General features: G+C 41.3%; 1 protein-coding gene across 1 annotated transcript in view; it reads left to right on the top strand.

Annotated features, from left to right (window-relative positions):
- Nucleotides 1-16,920, top strand: part of CNMD (chondromodulin) — a 32,014-nt gene extending 15,094 nt beyond the window's left edge. The window contains exons 4-7 of the mRNA XM_049853152.1: nucleotides 1,460-1,573; nucleotides 5,785-5,938; nucleotides 9,243-9,406; nucleotides 16,417-16,920. Coding sequence (XP_049709109.1) covers nucleotides 1,460-1,573; nucleotides 5,785-5,938; nucleotides 9,243-9,406; nucleotides 16,417-16,632 — 648 coding nt within the window. The 3' untranslated portion in view covers nucleotides 16,633-16,920. The remainder of the gene's footprint in view (nucleotides 1-1,459; nucleotides 1,574-5,784; nucleotides 5,939-9,242; nucleotides 9,407-16,416) is intronic.
- The last annotated feature ends 563 nt before the right edge of the window (nucleotides 16,921-17,483 follow it).

The raw sequence follows: 17,483 nt of genomic DNA, 5'->3' as shown, positions 1-17,483 counted from the left end.
CCAAACAATAGTTTAGCTTAACTAGTAAAGAATGTCTGCCTTGAGCATTGTGCTCTTTTAAGATCTATTTATATGAGATCAAATTGACAACAGCAACTGGTAAGATTAGATAGGAACCTTAGGGAGTAGTACGTTTAGATCAATGGGCAACAACTCAGAAAAGCAGGGTGAGAATGGTTGCACAACTCAATGAATATAATCAATGTCACCAAATTGTATGTATAGAAACTGTTGAATTGGTGTCCATTTTTGCTGTGTATATTCTCAACAAGAAATAAAATTACATGTTAAAAAAAAAAAAGTGACATTTCATCTAGACTCTCAGGTATAAACTCTCAGGCCTCAGCTCAAATGTCCCCTCCTTCTAGAAGGCCTTCCCTGACCACAATATCTAAAGTAGCATCCCCTGTCATTCCTATCTTTGTCTTATTTTTCTTCAATAGCTCTTATCACAGTTGTTACTGTTAGCCACCATTGAGTTGGTCCCCCACTCATGGCAATCTCATACACAATGGAGTGAAATGCTGCCCAGTTCTGTAAACAGTTGCAGATTGAACCATGGTGATTCATAGGGTTTTTTTTTTTTTTTGGTGAACATATACATAGTCATACGCCATTTCAACAATTTCTACATGTACCACTCGGTGACACTGATTACATTCTTCAAGATATCCAGATATCCTCGCCATCCTTCTCCAAATTGCCCCACCACTCTGACTTCGACTCACTGCTCCCTAAGCTTCTCAACTAACCTTTTGAGTTGCTGTTATCAATTTTTATCTCATTCGATAATTCTTTAAAATAGCACAATTCTCAAAACAGACATACTTATTAAGATAAACTATTTTTTGGTTCAAAGAAGATTTCAGGGGATAGTTTTGGTTTTAAGTTTAAAGATCATCTCAGGGCAAGAGTTTTGGGGGCTCATCTAGCCTCAACAGCTCTATAAAGTCCGGATTCCACTGACAATTTGAAATCCTGTTCTGTATTCTTCTCCCTTTTGATCATGATTCTGCAAGTGATCCATTGGGTTTTCACTGGCTGATGTTCAGAAGTAGGTCATCATGTCTTTCCTCTTAGTTCATCTCAGTCTGGAAGCTCTCCTGAAACCTGTTCAGCATCATAGCAACATGCAAGCCTCCACTGACAGATTGCTGTTGGCTGCACGAGTTGCACTGGCTAGGAATCGAACCCAGGTCTCCCACATAGAAGGCAAGAATCCTACCACTGAACCACCACTGCCCACACCAGCACTTAGCGTTACCTTGACTTCATATTTTATCTATTTTTTGTTATTGGCAAATAATGTTGAAATTTAAGTTCCATGAGGGTGGGGATTTCATTTGTATTGTTCATTCATAAACAAAACACCTGAACCAGTGCCTGGCACACAGTAGACCCTCAATAAGTTGAATAAATGTAAGGATGATAAATGGATGGATCTGCTTTTATTTCATAGGGCATCACAGGAATCCGTTTTGCTGGAGGAGAGAAGTGCTACATCAAAGCCCAAGTGAAGGCTCGTATTCCTGAGGTGGACACCGTGACCAAGCAGAGCATCTCCTCTGAACTGGTGGGTACCAGCATGCCAGAGACTGCGAGAGGGTTGGTAGACATCCTTTGAAGGCACGACCCCTTTGGTCTCTAGTTACCAGATAGGTGTGTGTCCATAACAGAACTTCTGTTTCTCCTCTGCCAAAGGAGTGTAAACTGTTTTTGTCCTGTTGTTGTTATGTGCTATCAATTCTTACTCATACTGATTCCACGTGACAGAGCAGAACTGCCCCATAGGGTTTTCTTGGCTGTAATCTTTAGGGAAACAGGTTGCCATGTCTTCCTCCCTTGGAGCTGCTGTGGATTGGAATCACCAACCTTTTGGTTAGCAGCCAAGTGCTTAACTGTTTGTGCCACCAGGGCTCCTTGTTTTTATCCTACTGGTTCAAAAACTCTATTTCCAAAGGATTATTCTTACATGATACAGTATTTTTTAGCATTTTGAGAAACTACATTTTAAAGTGCATAAAGGGGCGTGGTCCTCATATGGCCCTTGTTTGCCTGACGTCAGCGAAGTTTCTGACCAGTTATTCAGACAAAAGAAAGGACTCCACATGATAGAATCTTCCTTCCAGGCTGGGTCCCACTCAGTGTGGGAATTCCTACTGCACAAGCCCTTGATGCAGACTGCCCAGCCTCTGCTGGGACTCTGCCAGCAACAGGGCCCCTGCTCCCTGTGTCGCCACCATCATGGGAGTAGTTCTCCTTTGTTCTACATTGAGCTGGATGGCTCCCTCTATGGGCTCTCCCCATTGGTTCGAGTTTAGCCCAACAAGCTACACAGGTAGTCCTTGACTTACAACAGGGTTCCATCTTGATGACTTTGTTGTCAGTTCTGAAGTAGTCGAATACTGTTTATTTTTTTTGTTTTCATAGCCTGCTGTATGGCAGTGTCTTGAACAATAAATCGTAACACTGAACATCTGTGAGTGAACATCTGAGGATAACATCAGCAAACTACGTGCTATAACATTGTATGTAGTATATATTCCTAAAGATAAGATGTACAAAAGATGGTTGTCAGTGCAGTTTGTCGTAACTCAAATATGTTGGTAAGTCAGGGACTACCCGTACTTCCTTTTCCATGTATCAAACCTGTGAGGTTTTTTTGCTTTACATAATTCATTATTATTTTCTTTGAACTTGATTTTTTAAACATTTAAAAACTGCACCCAATTCTACAGACAAATTTGACAATAATACCTTACATTTTTATGATACTTTATTATTTACAAACTGGTCATATTCCTTATCTTCTTCCATCTGAACTGTGGCAGGGCATGACAGAAAGAAAACGGGCTTTGGAGTCAGAAAAACAGGGGCTCAAATTCCACCTCTGACACTTGCTGTGGATGTGGCTTGAACTCTTTGAACCTCAGTTTTGTCACCTGCAAACTGGGGGTATGCCTTCTGTCTTCATGGCCCTAGAACCTGATAAAGGATGAATAAATGGTAGTTTCTATCATTATTGTTTCTTTTATTATGATCAACTTTGATCCTTCCAGCATCACTAAGAGGGAGGTGAAGTATCAGCTCCCTCAAGGCAAAAAGAGGAAAAATTTGAGTAAACAAACATGAGTGATTGCCTCCATAGCAGCAACAGCAGAAGGTGTCTCAAAACAAAAACTAAAAACAAACCTGGGAGGTGTTTTTAAGCTGGCTATGGTGCCCTATTTCCTCTTCTCTACTGTTTCCCCAACCATTCCTCCTATGAGGTGGTTTCCAGATCTGCCTGTTCCGGTCCCTCGCCTCTGATCACGTGCCTGTTTATGGCTGTTCTTCAGGAGCTACGCCACTCAGAACAGCACGCCATAGTCTGTGTGAACTTAACAATAACGCACTGCTGTTGAGTCCATTCCGACTCATAGGGACCCTACAGGACAGAGTAGAACTGTCCCATAAGGTTTCCAAGGCTGTTTTCTTTACAGAAGCAGACTGCCACATCTTTCTCCCGCACCGTGGCTGGTGGGTTCCAACCGCTGATGTTTCAGTTAGCAGCCGAGCACTTAACCACTGGGACCAAGGCCTCCTTTATTCTGACCTTAGAACTTCTCTTACTGCAGTTGTATCACTTGGTTACTGTTATGACACTTTGTGAGCTTTAATCCTTTACATTTTCCTCTTAACTGGCCATTGAGGTAGTTCTCCTCTCTCTTCCCAAATGGACCTGTTTCCCAACCATAGCTGACAGAGATCTAACCACAGGTTTGCAGCACAGAGTCTGTATTTTTAATCCTTTTTTTCTGATTTTAAAAAACAATACATTGTCATTGCAGAAAATCGAGGAACTACGTGAAAGTATAGAGAAGAAAATCACTCTCAATTGCATAACTCACAGATAACAAATGTTAACATTTTGGCCAATTTACTTTGTGTGTGTGTCAGAGAAAGAGAGAGATGCTCTTTTTATAACTGTTGGACAGTCTTATTGTTTTCACTTAACCTTAGTTCTTCTAAAAGAGATTGTAATGAAAGTATTACGTATCATCATACGACCCTACCACAATTTTAACAGCCTTTTTATTCTTAAACATTCAGTTATCTTCATTTTTTTCACTATCTCAAATAACACTGTGGTGAATATTCTTGTATTTAAATCTTTGTCTGCATCTGATTCCTTTTTTTGGGCCTCAGTAAGTAGATTATTTTTCCTGTTTTAGATGTTTATATTGTACATGATGGACCCTCTGGTGGACAAAAACAAATTCAGACGATACATGTGTGTGAATGAGAAATGTATTTGGCTGTGAGTAGCAGAAAGCTAAACTTAGAGTGGCGTAAACAAATAGGGCTTTATTGTTCTCCACTGTAAGCAACGTGAAGGGACACGGCCGTAGGCACCTATCTGTTCAGTGGCCAGCATCTCTGTGATACCCTCAGCCTTTCCTTCCTGCTCCAAACATAAACCACACATTCAAATAAGGGCGTCAGGGAGAGGCTGAGCTGTGCCAACCATGACTTCCCCTTAAATCAGGAGAAGCAGAAGATGCCCCAGCTTCCCCCCACCCCACCCCCACCCCCACCCCCACCACAACATACTTCAGCTTGGATCTTGTTGGCTAGAACCTATCATACACAGGTACCCCTAGCTGCTGGAGTCTCAGAAAGCAAGTGTCTCTCCTGAGGCTGGGCACATTGCTGCCTCAACAAAATCAAGATTTCCTTGCAAGGAAGAGAAGGGGAAGGAGATTGGGTAGGCGACCCCAAGTATGCACCCGTAAAATATAACATTCCTACCTTGCCAGCTGCATATATATATATATGCATTATGCTAATCACCTCACTCTTTCCTACACACTTTAGATTATGATGGGGGTAGATTTATGTACCACTTGCTCTCATAAATTTTTCATCAGTTTTGTATAACTTTAAAAAACTACTATACCCAAAGAACATTCATTTCCTGGATGGAGCCATTTAATTTAAGGTAAACAACTGGATTACTTGAGTGTTTGCTTCCTCCAGTAACTTTAAGTTGTTTAAATGCAGCTATAAGCCTGAGGCAGAAAGCATAAATGAAGTGTTACTTTTAGCTAAAAATGAGAAAACATTTTAATTTCTCCAACCAATCGCAAACTAATAAATACATGAAAGGAACAACCTGGCAAAATAAATTTGTCTCCTGGGTTATCACACTATTCTCAGCATCTCGCTGTAGAAGAAAATCAAGGCCTAGCTTTGAAATCTCAGGGGCATGCTTGATGTGAGGAACAGTTGAAATATTGTTTTGTGAGAGCTGGGAAATGTAGAAATGGTTTATGTTAAACAACACTTTGAACTAAAGACATTAAAGAACCAATCGCTTGCTTTTTCCATTGTTGCTCAGAAGCTGTGGTACAAAGCCCCAAAGGATTTTCACTTCAAGTGAAGGGTTTCTCTATCCTTTATGAGATTCCGGAGTCCGCTAAACTGCTTTTCCTCAAAAACATCTTTGATCAAAAACATCAGATTAACCTAAATCTCAAAGTTGGTATCAAGTAATTTTCACTTCAGCCCAGGACACTCCTATTCACACATTACAGTTATCCAAAGGCAGGGCAGATGAGGAGGCACGCTGAACACCGTGAAGACAGCCACAAAGAGACGAGAACTTTAAAGTGGTAGGTGCCCACACACACACACAGAATTCTCCTTTTTTATAAGGCAAAATAATCTTTTAGCGGCACCTGAATCTTAAGATGCGCATATTGTCCTCTTTGCTCAATGTGTTTCATTTTTACTTACTTACAGGAGGGCAAGATCATGCCAATTAAGTTTGAAGAAAATTCTCTGATCTGGGTGGCTGTAGACCAGCCCGTGAAGGACAACAGCTTCTTGAGTTCTAAAGTCTTAGAGCTCTGTGGTGACCTTCCCATCTTCTGGCTTAAGCCCACGTATCCAAAAGGTAATATTTTAAATTATCTTAATGCTACCTGGGTTCAGTGGTAGAATTCTCACTTTCCATAAGGGAGACCCAGGTTCGATTCCTGTGCAGTGCACCTGATGTACAGCCAACACCCATCTGCCAGTTGAGGCTGGCATGTTGCCATGATACTCAACAGGCTTCAGGGGAGTTTTCAAACTAAGACAGACTAGAGAGAAAGGCCTGGCGATCTACTTTTGAAAACCGGCCAGTGAAAACCCCATGGATCACATCAGTCTGATCCACAACTGACCACAGGGATGGTGCAGGACTGGGCGGCATTTCATTCTGTTGAGCGTGTGCCACTGCCATCAGTTGGAGGCCAAGTTGATGGCAGCTAACAACAATACAACGCTGCCCGGAATTCTCCCTGTTTCGTGTGAGGTTCCCGTGAGCCCCTCCACATGCCACTCACAAGCCTGAGCAAGTAACAAGGAAATCAGGATGCACTTTACAGTGTTTCCTGATTAGCATGACAGATAAAAGAAAAGGAAAATGACAGCACTTGAATGTTTTGCAGAAGGGAGGGAGTAACAGGTTAACAGGAGGCAGAGCAGGGAGACAGAGCACCATGCTTTACCCGAGGTTATTTATGACACGTCCCCTTCTTTCCGCTCTGCCCCTTAATCTCAGTTGTTTGCAGCTTCCAATTTTACTTCTTTTTTATTCCTAAGGCATAGAACCAAGGGACGAAGAAGCTGTCATATGGCTGGATCTTTATTATGTTCAAACCTAGAATTATGGGACAGCCAAAAGCTGCTTTGAGTATAGCTTGAGATTCCTCAAGTTCAAGGCTTGAGGGCCAGCTTCCAAGTTCCAGTGAAAATAAAGGGGTCCCTGGGGTTCAGGGCTAGGTTGGAGGATGCCTGTGAGCTATTTAAAGGTGGTGAACCTGATGGGTTTTGCTTTGTCCTCTGAGTCTCTCCTGTCCCCAGGTGTTCTCTCACTCTTGATTTCCATTGCAGTCACCACACTGGGTCCCCAAAGGCCTATTTTATAGCTCTGGCTCAAGTGTGGAAAAAGGGGCCTTTCTCCTAGCACAGCTGAGACAGGCTACACTTTCTGAAATATTTTACTGAACATGAAGAGAAAGCAGCATGGACATGAAGAAAACACAGACACTGAAACCACTAGACTCAGAAAAGTCAGTTTTTTGATTCTGCCATGGCCAATTTATTCCTATAGTTCACAAGTCCTATTGTGTTCCAAAGCCTAGATAAGAATGTTATTCTCCAGCCCAGGTAAAGCAAATAGGATAAAAACTATAAGCCACTAACAATGGCTGCCTGAACACTTGGGTTTAGAAAGATTCTGAGGCCTATGCAGGCTCCGTGAGAAATACCATGATCAGAAGCAGTGTCTGTCACAATTGCAGGGACTGGTGAGGGAGGTGCCAAATGGGCAGTGTCTTTGCCATTCCTTCTCCATGCTCCAGTGAGAGGCTGCAACTCAGAATCCTATAGCCCCTTGCCAAGTTCTTGCTTACATTTCCCCACCTGCCTTCCCATGGCGTGGCCCTTCTTGTTTTCCACTAACCAGGAACTACCTCTGCAAGTCCTTGTCACCTCTTCCAAAGACAAGAGACTCCAATCCTGCTCCCATGGAAAACTCTCCATCATCACTTTCTATGAGGACAAGCCTCTTACAGGGTTCATTCACTCATTCAACAAACCTTTACTTAAGGCCTATTATGTGCCTACTCTTGCTCTAGGCACTTGGGATGCACAGGTGAACAGAATAGACAAGCCCCCAATCCCGCTTCAGGCTCCAGCACTCCTTGCCCTTGGTTCCTTAAGCCTGCCAGGTCATCAGTTACACAGACCCTGTGAATGACAGCTAGACACAGGCAGAAGGGAATGGAAAGAACTGATGTCTGTTGAGCCCTGACTGTGTGCCAGGCAGTGCTAGGGCTTGTACATGCTGTCCTCATTTAATCTTTATCAAAAACTGTCAAGGTAACTACTAATATTCCCATTTTTCAGATGAAGGAACTAAGGTTCAGAGATTTAAGTAACCTGCCTGAGGTCATTCAGCTACTTAAAAGAGGTGAAGATGTGAATTGAATTCAGGTCTCCCTGATGCTTCTACCCTGCTTCAGAAACCAAGAAGCTGTCTGTGGAAGCTATTTATGGCTTTAACGCACATCTAACTTCTCATAAGTAACAAAGAATGATGATATAATCATCACCTAACATCTGAGCGCTTATTATATGCCAACATTGTGTAAAACCTTTAAACACCAATTCTCATTAACCCTATCACTACGCTGTGAATTAGATATGATTATTATCCCCACTTTACAGATGAGGAAACTGAGGCTCAGAGGTGCCAAAGCCCATGCCATGTGGTACTTTAAACCTTGGTTACTTAGCAGCCATAGGTCATGCTGCAAGATCAATGAGGCAGTGTGCTGAAATAGAGCACTGAGCTGGAAACTAAAAAAAAAATCACATTCTACTCCTAGTTTGGCCACCCATTCTATGGTCCTGGCCAAGTCATTTGGTCTTTCTTAGCCTCGATGCCCTCGTGTATAGAAACATCTGCTTTTTACATCCCATAGAATTGTTTGAGAGTCTCAACCAAGATAACATATTCCTTGAAAACTGTAACACTTTATACACAGTCATTAGGAATGCACAGGACTGCAAGTAACAGACTACCTGATCAACAGTGGTTTAAACAAACAGGAGTTAATTTTTTATATATAATCAGAAGTCTAGCAGTACGGGGCTTTTTCTAATACTTAATACCATCAACTCTCTTTGTAGCTTATCACTCACTTCGTTACTTATCATCCCTATGCCTATCACTTCATGGGCCCAAGTTGGCTCCAGATAATACATCTACTCTCAAGAAAGACAGTTTAACTCGTATCTGTCCCCTATTACCAAGAAAGCAGATGCTTTCCTAGAAACCACACCAGCACACCGTACGTCTCACCAGCCAGAAATATGTCACCTAATTGCATAGGAGGCTGGCAAAGTAAGTAGTATTCTACTTTCTTGGCCTAAGAACAGAGGCAAAGAAAAAGCGAGTTGGGAATGGATGTTTGCTAGCCATCTCACAATGCCTGTTTCAGTTAGTATTATAAAACCAGACTCCGGTTATCTATGTTTTACTACTACCAAGACTCTAAAACATGCTTTATTATTTAAAAAAAAAAGTATAAAACTAAATAGTATCTGGTCATGTATATGATACCCTTTTCTTAGTTCTTCTCCCTGATATACACAGCACTGTTTTCCTTAACTATTAAAATAAATTAATTTATAACAATTTTTTGCAGAAATTCAGAGAGAGAGAAGAGAAGTGATAAGAAAAATTGTTCGGACCACCACAAGAAGACCAAGCAGTACACCACAGGGCAACCCAGGCCCTGGAAGACTGAATAATGAAACCAGACCCAGTGTTCAAGATTTGGAACCCTTCAACCCAGACAATCCTTATCACGTGAGTACTGTTGTTCTTCTGACATACTTGAACTAATTCATTCAACAGAGTACAGACATGGTGGTATTTCTACTTGAGGTTTCAAATGAGCATTTAGTATTCAGCTGAGACTTTTGCTCAATTATTGTATAAATACATGTTAATTTTTTTGTTCAAGGTTCACAATCGCGGCTAAGAACACATAGGTGTTGCCGCGGCAGTGTAGAATCCTGATTAGCTGTCAGCCCTATTCAGAGTTGTTTTTTTGGCCTCTCCTTTTATTTTTGGTCACAGGCAAATCCATGCAAACAAATACTTGTCAGGAATTTGATTATTTAAAACTCTTTCTCTGACTGTGCCCTGGAGTCAACACATGGACTAAGAATATTCTCTTTCCCCCCTTATAACCATTTTATTCGATCTATTCATCAAACACTTGTTGACTGTGTTCTCTTTCCCAGGCAGAGCTTCTGCCCTCAGGGGTTCTCAGTCCACTGACTCATACACAGAAAAATACTCTTTACACTGAGAAACACTGAGATGGTGTCTGTAATGACACTGAAGTGCTAAAAACTTCTCAAACCTTCAATGAAATATTACATTACTAAACTTTCCAGAGTGAAAGTAGAATAATACTTATTTGTACCTAGTTTAGTTGAAAAAAATAACATGCATTTTTTAAAAGCAGTACAAAACGCCATACAATAAAACGCAAACTTCCCTTCCATCCCAGACATCCTCTCCAGAGCAATCTATTAACAATGACCAGTCACTCAATTTCTCTGCACAAGCAAACACGCATTTTTTTTTTTTTTAACACAAATGAGAACATACAGAACTTCTGCACTTTGCTTTCTTTCCTAGTTCAGTCTTTTGGAGATTGTTCTAGGTCTTCCACATAGATCTACTTCATTCATTATTATGGCTACACAGTATTTCTAGTATTTCATTGTATGGATAACCCATTAACCCACTGCAGTAGACCACTCATACTGACCCTATACCACAGAGTAGAACTGCCCCAAAGTGTTTCCAAGGAGCAGCTGGTGGACTTGAACTGCCAACCCTTTGGTTAGCAGGCGTAGCTCTTAACCACTGTGCCTCTATACTGAAATTTAACTAGTTATGCTTCGATGGGCATTTATTTCCCTTTCTTTTGAGCTGTAAATACTGTTATAGTATACAACCTTGTACTACTTCACAGGGTTACAGGAAGGATTAAACGAGTTATCGTACACGAAGCTTTTAGCACAATACCTGGCACAGGGTATGCACGCACTCACACGTTGTTGTTGTTAGGTGCTGTCGAGTCGGTTCCGACTCATAGTGATCCTACGCAAAACAGAACGAAACACTGCCTGGTCCTACGCCATCCTCACAATCGTTGTTATGCTTGAGCCCATTGCTGCAGTCACTGTGTCAATCCACCTCGTTGAGGATCTTCCTCTTTTCCGCTGACCCTGTACTTTGCCAAGCATGATGTCCTTCTCCAGAGACTGATCCCTCCTGACAACATGTCCAAAGTGTGTAAGATGCAGTCTCACCATCCTTGCCTCTAAGGAGCATTCTGGTTGTACTTCTTCCAAGACAGGTTTATTCGTTCTTCTGGTAGTCCATGGTATATTCAATATTCTTCACCAATACCACAATTCAAAGACATCAATTCTTCTTCCATCTTCCTTATTCATTGTCCAGCTTTCACATGCATACGATGTGATTGAAAATACCATGGCTTGGGTCAGGCGCACCTTAGTCTTCAGGGTGACATTTTTGCTCTTCAATGCTTTGAAGAGGTCCTTTGCAGCAGATTTGCCCAATGCAATACGTCTTTTGATTTCTTGACTGCTGCTTCCATGGCTGTTGACTGTGGATCCAAGTAAAATTAAATCCTCGACAGCTTCAATCTTTTCTCCATTTATCATGATGTTGCTCACTAGTCCAGTTGTTCGGATTTTTATGTTGAGGTGCAATCCATACTGAAGGGTGTGGTCTTTGATCTTCATTAGTAAGTGCTTCAAGTCCTCTTCACTTTCAGCAAGCAAGGTTGTGTCATCTGCATAACGCAGGTTGTTAATGAGTCTTCCTCCAATCCTGATGCCGTTCTTCTTCATATAGTCCAGCTTCTTGGATTATTTGTTCAGCATACAGATTAAATAGGTATGGTGAAAGAATACAACCCTGATGCACACCCTTCCTGACTTTAAACCAATCAGTATCCCTTTGTTCTGCCTGAACAACTGCCTCTTGATCTATGTAAAAGTTCCTCATGAGCACAACTAAGTGTTCTGGAATTCCCATTCTTCGCAGTGTTATCCATAGTTTGTTATGATCCACACAGTCGAATGCCTTTGCATAGTCAATAAGACACAGGTAAACATCCCTCTGGTATTCCCTGCTTTCAGCCAGGATCCATCTGACATCAGCAATGATATCCCTGGTTCCATGTCCTCTTCTGAAACTGGCCTGAATTTCTGGGAGTTCCCTGTCAATATACTGCTGCAGCTGTTTTTTAATGATCTTCAGCAAAATTTTGCTTGCGTGTGATATTGTTCTATAATTTCCACATTCAGTTGGATCACCTTTCTTGGGAATAGGCATAAATATGAATCTCTTCCAGGTAGTTGCCCAGGAAGCAGTCTTCCAAATTTCTTGGCATAGACAAGTGAGCACCTCCAGCACTGGATCTGTTTGTTGAAACATCTCAATTGATATTCCATCAATTCCTGGAACCTTGTTTTTCTCTAATGCCTTCAGAGCAGCTTGGACTTCTTCCTTCAGTACCATCGGTTCCTGATCCTATGCCATCTCTTGAAATGGTTGAATACTAATTCTTTTGGATTTAAGGACTCTGTGTATTCCTTCCATCTTCTTTTGATGCTTCCTGCCTCGTTTAATATTTTCCCCATGGAATCCTTCACTAATGCAACTCAAGTCTTGACTTTTTTCTTCAGTTCTTTCAGCTTAAACACACACCGAGCCTGTTCTCCCCTTTTGGTTTTCCATCTCCAGCTCTTTGCACACGTCTTTATAATACTTTACATTGTCTTCTCGAGAGGCCCTTTGAAATCTTCTGTTCAGTTCTTTTACTTCATCAATTCTTCCTTTTGCTTTAGCTGCTCGACATTCGAGAGCAAGTTTCAGAGTCTCCTCTGACATCCATCTTGCTCTTTTCTTTCTTTCCTGTCTTTTCAGTGACCTCTTGGTTTCTTCATGGATGATGTCCTTGATGTCATTCCACAACTCGTCTGGTCTTCGGTCACTAGTGTTCAATGCGTGAAATCTATTCTTGAGATGGTCTCTAAATTCAGGTGGGATATACTGAAGATCGTATTTCTGCTCTTGTGGACTTGCTCTGATTTTCTTCAGTTTCAGCTTGAACTTGCGTAAGAGCAAGTGATGGCCTGATCCACGGTCGGCCCCTGGCCTTGTTCTGACTGGTGATATTGAACTTTTCCATTGTCTTTCTACAGATGTAGTCAATTTGATTTCTGTGCGTTCCATCTGGCAAGGTCCATGTGTATAGTCGCTGTTTATGTTGGTGAAAGAAGGTACTTGCAATGAAGTCGTTGGTCGTGCAAAATTATATCATTCAATCTCTGGCATTGTTTCTGTCACCAAGGCCGTATTTTCCAACTACTGATCCTTCTTCATTTCCAGCTTTCACATTCCAGTCGCCAGTAATTATCAATGCATCTTGATTGCATGTGCAATCAATTTCAGACTGCAGCAGCTGATAAAAATCTTCTATTTCTTCATCTTTGGCCCTAGTGGTTGGTGCGTAAATTTGAACAAGTCGTATTAACTGGTCTTCCCTTTAGGTGTACAGATATTATCCTATCATTGACAGCGTTGTACTTCAGGACAGACCTTGAAACATTCTTTTTGACGATGAATGCAACACCATTCCTCTTCCAGTTGTCATTCCCAGCATAGTAGACTACGTTTGTCTGATTCAAAATGGCCAACACCAGTCCATTTCAGCTCACTAATTACCTAGGTTATCAATGTTTATGCATTCCATTTCATTTTTGACGATTTCCAGTTTTCCTAGATTCATACTTCGTACATTCCAGGTTCCGATTATTAATGGATGTTTGCAGCTGTTTCTTCTCATTTTGAGTCAGGCCACATCAGCAAATGAAGGTCCCGAGAGCTTTACTCCATCCATGTCATTAAGGTCAACTCTACTTTGAGGAGGCAGCTCTTCCCTAGTCATCTTTTGAGTGTCTTCCAGCCTGGGGGGCTCATCTTCCAGCTCTGTATCAGACAATGCTCTGCTGCTGTTCATAAGGTTTTCACTGGCTGATGCTTTTCAGAAGTAGACTGCTGGGTCCTTCTTCCTAGTCTTAGTCTGGAAGCTCAGCTGAAACCTGTCCTCCATGGGTGACCCTGCTGGTATCTGAATACTGGTGGCATAGCTTCCAGCATCACACCAACACACAAGCCCCCACAGTAGCACAAACTGACAGACATGTGGGGGACTCACACATTAGCTATTATGCCTCTGGTACATATGTGGAAGTATATTCTTAGAATAAATACTGAAGCACAGGTGTGCTCGGTCAAAGTAGACAGGAATTTTACATTCTAATGCAGGATGGCAAATCGCCTTCCAAGGAGTTACATCAGGTACACACCTGCAAATGGTAATAAAGACCCATTTATTATCAAACTGTATCTTTGCCAATCTCTTGGGTGTAAAATTGTATCTTCTGGTTGTTTTATCTTGCCTGCCTTTAATTACGTGTATGGTTGAGCATCTGTCCCTACACTGATAAATCATTTGTATATTTTTTCTGTGTAGTCTGTTCAGTCCTACACCGTCTGTCATGTGTTACAAATGTATTTTCTAGTTTATCGTTTGAGACTAATATATTTTAGAAAGATTTAGGGCAAAAAGTATTTTCCAGCTAACCCAAGACTTCTCAGAAATTCAGGACACCACAGTACTTCATTCCCTAAGCTCAGAGAGTAAAAAAAAAGAAAATCTGACTAGGCAAACAGAATATTTAATATAGTTTATTCCCCACGTGGTTGGGCTCGCTGACTCTGGTTCAAGGGATGAAGGCATCAGCCCCTTGAGAGGGGCAGGATGTGACTTTGTCCGCCCTGGTTCCAGACATGAGTAATCCATATCCCTTGAAAAACTCCTATTACATCCATTTATTCCCCCCTCATGATCGAAGTCCTTCACATATCCACCTGAGATTTCCTCCCAACTTTTTCATCCTAACGCATCCTTGTCAAGAGCCGAGGAAATGCCTCCACCAACAGGCCAGACTCCCCTGCCCCCGAGAAGTCAGCTATAATTAATGTGGTTATAATGTTGCTTTCCTAGATGAACCCAATTCAAGAAATAAGAGAAAAATCTGAATAAAAAATGGTCTAAGAGTCAGACAATAAGTGATATTTTGGTGACAAGGGAAATTTGAACGTAAACTTTATCAGATAGTGTTAGGGAACTGTTAATTTTGTTGGGTGTGATTATGGCAGTGTGGTGTAGGACAAACATCCTCATATTTTGGAGATACATTCTAATGTATTTGTGTGTGATATATCACAATTGCCTTCCAATCCTCTTTAAATTCACTTCAGAATTTAAAACTTTGGCCAAAAAAAATAAGGTAACAATAGCATAATCTACAGGTTTATCTATGTTCAGTATACCACTTCAATTTCAATGTTTTAAATTTTTCATGTTTCCCCCCTCCAATTAAGACTAATTAGGCTTTTTTTCTGTATACTGATCCACTGTAGCTCCCTGGGTGGTGCAAATGGTTTACACTCAGCTATCACCAACTGAAAGGTGGGTGGTTAGAACTCACTCAGAGGCATTGCAGAAGAAAGAGCTGGTGATCTGCTTCCGTAAAGATTACAGTCAAGAAAACCCTATGGAGCTCAGTTCTACTCTGTAATACACAGGGCTGCCATGAGTCAGAATTGATTTGACTGCATTGGGTTTGGCGTTTTTTGGGTTTCTTTTATGTTTAGTGCTGCCATCTCCTCACATTCAGAAAAGGGGCTTAAATTGATGCAAGGGTTTATATTAAAGAGCTTCTTGGCAACGTGGTCCAATACCATAATAAAGAGGATACAGAATCTATACTCCCAGAAATATGTGAAAAGGAAAACCAGATATGCGAACTGGGCAAGAGGCAAGTTCCTTCCAGCCCTGTGATCTCTCTGGCAGTGAAAATGGAGATTTTTGTAGGTGATTTTTACTTCAGCAACACAATTCTCTGTTTATGTAACTAAGTACAGCACATGTAAACTAGGAGGGTAAAGTTTAAGGTCTTGAATTCTTATTTTTATGGCATCTTTTCTTCTGAGTGTTACAAACCCATGTCCCCATTGGGATAACATCCCGTTCTGTGGCAGGCAGGAGAAACGAAATGACTTGACAGTGTTCTCAGGGTCAATACAACTGGAATTGAAATCTGTTGTTAGCCTAGGTCTATATATTCCAGTGCAGTAGAGTCGATCCCGACTCATAGCGACCCTATAGAACAGAGCAGAACTGCCCCATAGAGTTTCCAAGGAGCGTAGATCAGTGAGTTTTAAAATACGCTCCCAAGTGCACTAGAAGCCATACAACAAAGCAACACAGATTTCCACTGACTTAAAATTAGCAGAGGGAGAAATGCTATTTCTGAATCATAAGGCTTGTTTTGCTATTGTAGTGGCAGAAATGCCACTTCTGAATCATAATGCTTCCTTTTAATTTTGCTATTTAAAACAAGTTGAGTCACTACTGAGAGGTAACCATGGCACTCAGTAAAGGCATGCAGCAACTTCAGGATATCATTTAAACACACAAACTTCCTGCCAGTGACAGATCAGGCAGGTGAAAGTTTCATGAACTCAGAATAATTCTAAATGAGGGCAGATTACAAGACTGAATACTTCTCAAGCAGGTTATGCTTATTTCTTGCAGCACTGAAAAACTCAAGATCTTATTTAAAAACAATGTGCATACTATTAAGACTTCTCATTATGCAGAACACTCAAATAATTCTCTTTCACTGTCACAGCAGCAGGAAGGTGAAAGCATGACATTCGACCCTAGGCTGGATCATGAAGGAATCTGCTGTATAGAGTGTAGACGGAGCTACACACACTGCCAGAGGATCTGTGAACCGCTGGGGGGCTACAACCCATGGCCTTATAATTACCAAGGCTGCCGTTCAGCTTGCAGAGTCATCATGCCATGCAGCTGGTGGGTGGCCCGCATCTTGGGCATGGTGTGAAATTATTTCATATACCAGGTGCTGTGAAATAAAAATTAGCTTGAGAAAACCAAAGAAGCATGAGGCAACTTGATGCTGAAGGACCACAAAGTACTTTATACTCAATCAGAGGGAGATTACCCTAGACACCTTTAAAAAAAATACTTCTCAACTGCTTAATTTTATCTAGTATGTGCCAATGTACTGAAAAGGTAGTCTAAGTCGAATCTTTTCATTATTTGCTGTTTCTTTATTCTTTGCTTTGCCAATAAATGCCTGCTTATGTTTTCCCAACCTATTTTGAAATAAACATGAAAAATTACTTAAAATTGGTCAAAGATCTCAATTGTACACGAGTTCTTTTTAATCCAGTCACTAAAAGAATTAAGCCATTCTCTGCTGTTTTAAGTACATAATTCCTCAACTGTTCCTAACCTTTATTATTCTTTCCCTGCAAATGTGCCCCAGAGTTTGCAGACAAGAACACAAACGAAAGGGATAAAATAAGGAATTATAATGGAATCTCATACTATAGGGTCGCTATTAGTCAGAATCGACTCACTGGCAACAGGTTTGGTTTTTTTTTGGTTTAATGAAATCTACTTCAAAGTAAACACTATGAGCCTCACTGTGGTGGCTCCTGGGAAATTCTTTATAGGTAGTATGTGCTGGCACTTGACTTACAGGTGGCTGCCCTCTGCTAAGAGTCACCTCCAAGAAAAGTGCATTAGGATGAAGGGGAAAAACACAGCCATAGATAAATCAGACCTGTGGGGAGGAGGAAGACTTTACTGACGTTCTGAAACGGAGGTCTTCACACCCTTTTCAGTCTGTTTTCACCAAGTGGCTACTGGGCATGACGCAACATGGTG

This window comes from Elephas maximus, chromosome 14, assembly GCF_024166365.1.
Source record: "Elephas maximus indicus isolate mEleMax1 chromosome 14, mEleMax1 primary haplotype, whole genome shotgun sequence".
Taxonomy (NCBI): Eukaryota; Metazoa; Chordata; class Mammalia; order Proboscidea; family Elephantidae; genus Elephas; species Elephas maximus.
The sequence above is the reverse complement of the archived record's forward strand: the minus strand, read 5'-3'. Positions and strand labels throughout refer to the sequence as shown.